This window comes from Ictalurus punctatus, chromosome 14 (genome assembly GCF_001660625.3).
Source record: "Ictalurus punctatus breed USDA103 chromosome 14, Coco_2.0, whole genome shotgun sequence".
In the NCBI taxonomy this organism is placed as follows: domain Eukaryota; kingdom Metazoa; phylum Chordata; class Actinopteri; order Siluriformes; family Ictaluridae; genus Ictalurus; species Ictalurus punctatus.
The window spans coordinates 14,173,326-14,180,085 of record NC_030429.2 but is presented as its reverse complement, the minus strand read 5'-3'; the positions used below and the strand labels follow the sequence as shown (position 1 = coordinate 14,180,085).

The 6,760-nt window shown below is 39.3% G+C and overlaps 1 protein-coding gene across 2 annotated transcripts in view; it reads right to left on the bottom strand.

Annotated features, from left to right (window-relative positions):
- Positions 1-6,760, bottom strand: part of trim44 (tripartite motif containing 44) — a 66,164-nt gene that overhangs the window by 2,171 nt on the left and 57,233 nt on the right. For both annotated transcript variants that reach the window (XM_053685743.1, XM_017485935.3), the window contains one exon: positions 1-2,042. This exon is cut by the window's left edge and continues 2,171 nt beyond it. In XM_053685743.1, coding sequence (XP_053541718.1) covers positions 1,967-2,042 — 76 coding nt within the window. In that variant the 3' untranslated portion in view covers positions 1-1,966. The remainder of the gene's footprint in view (positions 2,043-6,760) is intronic.

Below are 6,760 nucleotides of genomic sequence, written 5' to 3'. Positions count from 1 at the left end.
GTGACTTACGTTCATCATTTATTCACCGGAACAGTTGAGGGTTAAGGGCCTTGCTCTGGAGCCCTTAGCTTCTGAGCAGACGGTGCTGGGATTTGAACTCATGACCTTCTGATCAGAAGCCTAACATCTTAACCACTGAGCTACCACTGTACTTTTTTTTTTTTTTTTTTGCGTCTTTGCATTTTGTGTAGTATTGTGTGTTTATACACAACACATATGTTTGTACTTCCTACAATTTGATAGAACCACACCCTATGAATTTTATTGTACAATGAAATTCTTTTGACTGTTCAAATGATTAGTGGATTTGAAGGCATCTCATACTTTTTTTCGAACAAAACCTGTGACATTTTCATCAGCATCATAAGCAAGAGCACAGTAAATGAAGGTCATATGTTCTAGCACAAAACTAAAAAGTGGCAGTTAGGAGATGCTACACATATTTACACAGCCATACAAAACTTGAAAAATGATTGCATGTACTTACATGAGTGCCATTTACAAAAGTCTGTAGTTTCCTACAATAATTACACATAGATGAGACATTTTTCCTCATGTTGAGACAGATGAAAAACAACCTGTTACTGTCTAATTTGCTTGTTACAGTTCAGACAGAGGTAGTCCATGTTAATATGGACATGTTTCTTTCTTTTTTTTGGTGATTTTTCTCTCTTTTCTGTATCTCTTGTATCAAACTCACTTTTGGAGTTTTCACCAAACTGATGTTGTTTTTTAAGGCATTTTGCAGTACTGAATCCATGTATGGACAACAACAGCCAACCATTTCCATCCTTTCTTACCACCATCAGTTTTTATGGCTCCTGAGTGGCTCTGATCATCAGGAGATTGAAGGGTTTGTTTCATGACAGTGCCAAAGTGAGAAAGCAAAATTGGCCGTGCTCTTTGGGTGTCTGATTATAACAGCGTTATAATCGTGGGTGTCTGTGAGCTCATATGAGAGGGCAGTTAGCACTTTCCTCTGAAGCCCATAGTATACTTCACTTTTTACACGTACGCTAGGAACAGTGTACAGTGCGTGTGACGTGTACTTTGTACGCACTTAATTCTTTTGCACTATTTAGTTGTTCCAGGGCCGTTGATTCTCAAGGTAGTTAGTGCTCTGTACTGACACCTGTAGGCCAGGAGGGGTAGTGCAAGTTGTCATAATGCGCATGCGTTGACCGCCTGTGTACACGTACATGTCAAATGGAGTATACTTTGAAAGACTATGCGTACGACTGCGTGCATACGCTAGTGTACACGTAAAAAAACTAAGTATACCAGAGGCTTAACCTACTATATATGATGCAAAATACATGCGGTTTCAGGTGCAGCCTGAAGTATACGTTAGGCTTGAGCGTGTTACACTGCCCTGTGCTGCATGAGCAGCCATTCAAAAGATGCAGTGGCTGGATTCACGTGTTTCTGAAGAAGCATGTGCTAGCTTTCATCTTCCATGGTTGGTAGCTGTCATGTGACAGAATATGCATAGCTGGTGGGTGAGAACAGAAAAGTAAACAAATCGGGAGGAAATGGGGTAAAACTGAAAAAATAGTAATGCAACTGCCCAAGAATTGATGAAATCTAGTATACACTGCACTTGTATACTAGGTTGGGAATTCATATTCCACAAATCCAGCACTATAATCATGACTAATATACAAGCGAAGGCAAACTGGATTTGGTTTACATTCCCGTCTTTTAATTTGCGCCGTTCAGCTGCACATCCTCAGCCAAGTGTCTGACTGGTGTTGAAGACTCACTCTGACTGCAATCAACTCCATTCAATTCATCCTTTTCCTCATGAGAAGACAAGCAGCAAAGACTGAACGTTAAAAGGCAACAATCCATGCAGAAAATCGATACAGAAAGGTAGTTTCAGTAGCTATAAAGACAGACCGTCCACTCCAATGTCCCAGTTCATAAGAATAAGGCAGATCGTAGATGTTGGACTCTGCTGTTGCTGTTACGGAGCATGGCCCATGGAAGAGTCTTCTCCATAGTCTCGAGGATCCTGAGGGTCTCGCTGCTGAGCAGGTAGTCTATGAGAAAAATAGGCATAAAGAGAAATATTTTAGACCTTACGTGGACCTTATGAACTTTTCAGCTATTCATAAATTGATAGATCACTTGAACCTATTTGCTCAGGGAATCCTCTTGTGCAATACCGCTCCACTATACTGTATGGTGCAAAAGTTCACTAATTTAAAATGTAAACAAGTTTTACTCAGCTGCAAACCTTACAGCATTTTAACATACATTATCCAACCATTTTCACTTATAATAATAAAGCAAGAATAAACAAAACACAAAACACTGAATGTCTTGCTGCTACAATAAACCTCACAGACCACTTCACTTGTTTCTTGATTATGAGATCATATATAAAATCATCACTATTGTGCAAACTTCCTATAGCATTTTGGCCTTCCGTTTCTTGAAACATTCTTTCTCCCCGTTTCCACAATCCTCCCTCTTCACTCTCTTTAATCCTCCTCTTCATTGCGGTGAAGAAGTGATGTTAGGAAAGTGCCTGGCTGATTATCAAAGCCTCTAATCAGAGCAGACAATCTTTACATTTCTCTTACTCAATGTCCAAAAGGTTCCATTCTAATGGAAATGATCTGGAATCCAATGCTGGATTTAATTGCAGAGCTCTAGAGAGATACATACATAGGGACTCTCCCCTGTACAAGGCTCGCAGTCAGATATAGGCATCTCTCTCCTCCCTTCTGACTCGCACTATCCCTTCAACCAGACACTAATTATATCCTACCATGCCCAAACTGACAAACACCCCAGGCTCTGTCTCTTCACACTGCTCTATTTTTCATTTGTACTCTTCCATTGTAGATTGTGTGCTAGTACTCTAAATATTTCATAACGTGATGTCAACATTACTCAGAGGCATAAACGTCACTATAACCCCAATTCAGCATGTCATCCTAACCAATGGCCTACCACAGTGGACACTGTCTGAACATGTAAGCATATTTTCATATTCAGCTCACAGAACTATTGATCTGGTTGTTCGGTTGTGCAGCGGTATAAATTCTTAGCATGCAGTATCTATTCACAGCGTTTCTAGTTTTAGATCCAATATAGTAGCAGGATCTTTTAACAAAGAACAAAAATGTGTGCATGGTTCAGAGTTATCATTAGTCAAACAGATGAGATCGTTCTCCACAAAAATGCGTCATGAGCATGCGTGAATTTGGTTGTGGATCTTCTGTTCTTCTCCATCAAAAAGTCGAGACTTTATTTCTCAGACCAGTTGATTACAGTGCCAAGACCAGTACAGGGAATGTATTGTATAATTCACTAGTGGGTGTATGGACTACAGCCAGAAGAGTCTTTCCAGTCCAGACTGAATTTATAACCATGGTGAAATGAATAACTTATGTACCTTCCTTTGGTGGGAAAAGGGCAGATCACAGACAGACTTTACAACGACAGATGAAGACGAGAGTTAGAGACAGAGAGTGATATATGGAAGAATTGTTTCGGACATGTCTTGGACAGCACAATATTCTGAGAGATAGCATTCTTGGGAGGCAGCTTTTTAGCATGATTTCTTCACGTGCTTTAAAGCATTCAGTTCATTACTGAAGGTCAATCATGCCCTTTTTCCAAGTGCAGATGGCAGAGGGACCTTGAGTGGATAACTTCGATGAAGATAACCGGGTTGGGTGCAGTTTCAGGGTAATGAGGCATAACGGACAGTTCTGGTAGACATGCTCATTGAAGGAGAAGAGAGTCATGGGAGGCCGTGGTGTCTCTAATTCACCTCATTTCTAAATCACTAGGTAAATGTGAAATATCCTGTAAGAATGTATAACTGGCTGGCCCTGCTGAAAGAGAGGCTAGAGAGAAATGTTCAATATTTCTGGCACTTTAATTCCCTATTCTGTTTCTCTTTAAGACACAGTGTAAATGGTCCTGATTTTACTCTTTTGCCAGCTGAATGTGATGTGGTCTGAGCAATACAGCTGCATTTTCCTTAAAGTCCTACCAACCCAGAAACTGGTACAACCCAAAAATAGAGCTAATAGCCCCTCTTCAGTTTTATAGAAACAAGTGCAGATTTGATTTCCTGGAATAACATATGAACGAATTTGTCTGATTCATACATTCATCACAAAAGTGTTGATTTAAGTGGTCAATCAGCTTCGTGGAAATAAACTACTGCCCACCAGTCTCTTATTTACATGTCAGATGCATATGAGATTTGCCAACTTACCCCATATTCATCTCATTTACATGAAAGACACTCTAATTTATTCAGGTGCTGTGACAGTGAAAAGGAAAGCAATAAAAGGAAAGCATTCAACAGACCACAGTTATTAAATATCTTAGGAAATAAGTTAATGGAGAGGGAAACAAATGCTTTACAGTGAAGCTGTGTCAGAGATGCTTGTGTCTGAGGTTGCTGAAAAAAAAATGGTTTGAAACGCCCCAATAAGTAAAAGCTGAGCACAAAATGAAATCTTGAAATAACACCATTTATGTGAAAGAAATGTACAACAGGTTTGGCTTTTGCAAGTTATTTGATTGTACTGTAATAAATGGTATCAGGTAAGTGTATACAGACAGTTATTGGAGTATGCCTTTTATGAAGCTGCCCAAGGTCTGAGTTAGGTAGAACACAGAACAATTTTGAAACTTGAATAGGTCAGAGTTATTTAAAGATTTTCTCTCTCTCTCTCTCTCTCTCTCTCTCTCTCTCTCTATATATATATATATATATATATATATATATATATATATATATATATATATATATATATATATATATATATATATATATATATAGCCACATTTCCATCCTAACAAACAATCAAATCCTTATTTCATATCAACAAATCAGCAGAAGGAAATGAATAATTGAAACTACAGTGTTTAGTGTTATTAGGAACAGTGGTGGCTTGGCGGTTAAGGCTCTGGGTTATTGATCAGAAGGTCAGGAAGTCCCAGAACTACCAAGCTGCCACTGTTGGGCCCTTGAGCAAGGCCCTTAACCCTCTCTGCTCCAGGGGTGCTGTATCATGGCTGACCCTGCACTCTGACCCCAATTTCCTAACAAGCTGGAATATGCGAAGAAAAAGAATTTCACTGTGCTGTAATGTATATGTGATGTAATGTTAATGGTGACGTATGTGCTGTAATGTATATATGACCAATAAAGACTCATTATCATTATATGAAATGCTGCAAGTAATGACCTAATAAAAACCCTGCACAATAAGACTCAGAGTTTCATGGTGTCTCTTCTATATTAATTCACCTATTACTAACTTAATCAATGACTCATCAAGAACTAATGAGCAGATAAAGATCTGTTGCTTGCACATACTGATTCATGTTCAGAAGTTACATGTTAATTACTTGCAAATTGCACTACACTAATCACCTAAACACACTTGATTAACATTTTCTGCTATTTTTAATTTTATTTCACTTATACTACTGATGCTCATACTCAAGATCCTTTTAATGCATTTAGCACTGCTTCACTTTATAGTACACACTTATAGAAGTGAAATGATTTATAATAGCACTATACGGTGTCACCAGAAGAGAATGGGTTCCTTTTGGAGTCTAGTTCCTCTCAAGGTTTCTTCCTCTTGGTGCCTTAGGGAGTTTTTCCTTGCCACAGTTGTGCCTGGCTTGCTCATTAGGTATAAATTTCAATAGGACTTCTGAGGGCATTGTGGCTTAGTGGTTAGCATGCTTGCCTCACACCTCTGGGGTTGGAATCCTGCCTTCACCTTCACCTTGCGCATTCTCTCTGTGCTTTGAGGGTTCACTCTCATTACTCCAGTGTCCTCCCCTAGTCCAAGGACATGCGTAGTGGCATTTATGAATTGTCCGTAGGATAATGTGGTAATGTGTGTGATTGTACCCTGCAATGGGTTGGGCCCTGAGTCCCCTGACATAGGCTCCAGGCTTCCCCGCGACCCTGTGTAGGATAAGCGGTATAGAAAATGGATGGATATCCAGATTTCTGTAAAGCTGCCTTGTGACATTGTGTATTGGTTGCACTATACAAATCAAACTGAATTCAACTGAACTACTATACATTATACATATTGATCATTTTGATATATACAGTGCAAGCATTTTGTTCAGACTGAAACATCATGCTTAAACTCTGACCAGATCTTGCACCAATGATGAAATTGACGAATAAAGAAACTGTCAGTGGAATTTGCAGACACTTGTTTTATGATCAAATTTGATTGTACTGTAATGAATAACTGTAATGAAGCAGAGTAAGAATAGAAGGGTGTGTATGCTACCTGATTATAGAACATGAAAAAAGCCTGAATGTGAGTAAGCCTGTCTGCAGCAGTGCCTTAACACTGATGGTATGGCTAATCAAATACTTCCCATTTGCATTTCCTAACAGCAACTATAGCGCCTTGATGCGCTCCAGTGCAGCTACTTACTGCTGATCAGAGGCAGCGTCTCTGATGATGAATCAGGGTGGGCCAGATTAGAGTAAGCTGGTCCTGCAAAAGCCTGGTCACTAATCAGAGGAAATGCCTAATGGTTACTGATATAGCCCTGAGGGAACACTCCTACATTTTCAGCTCTTTTAATATTCTCAGCCTCATGTTTTCTCTAACACTATCTACTGCATTTGTAGTGTACATGTGACTAGCACAGACCAGACATTCAAAATGTACTGAGAAAATCACAGAAAACTGGTTGAGTGAGGTGTTGGGTCATCAACAGATGTCTGTGCAAAACCATGTAT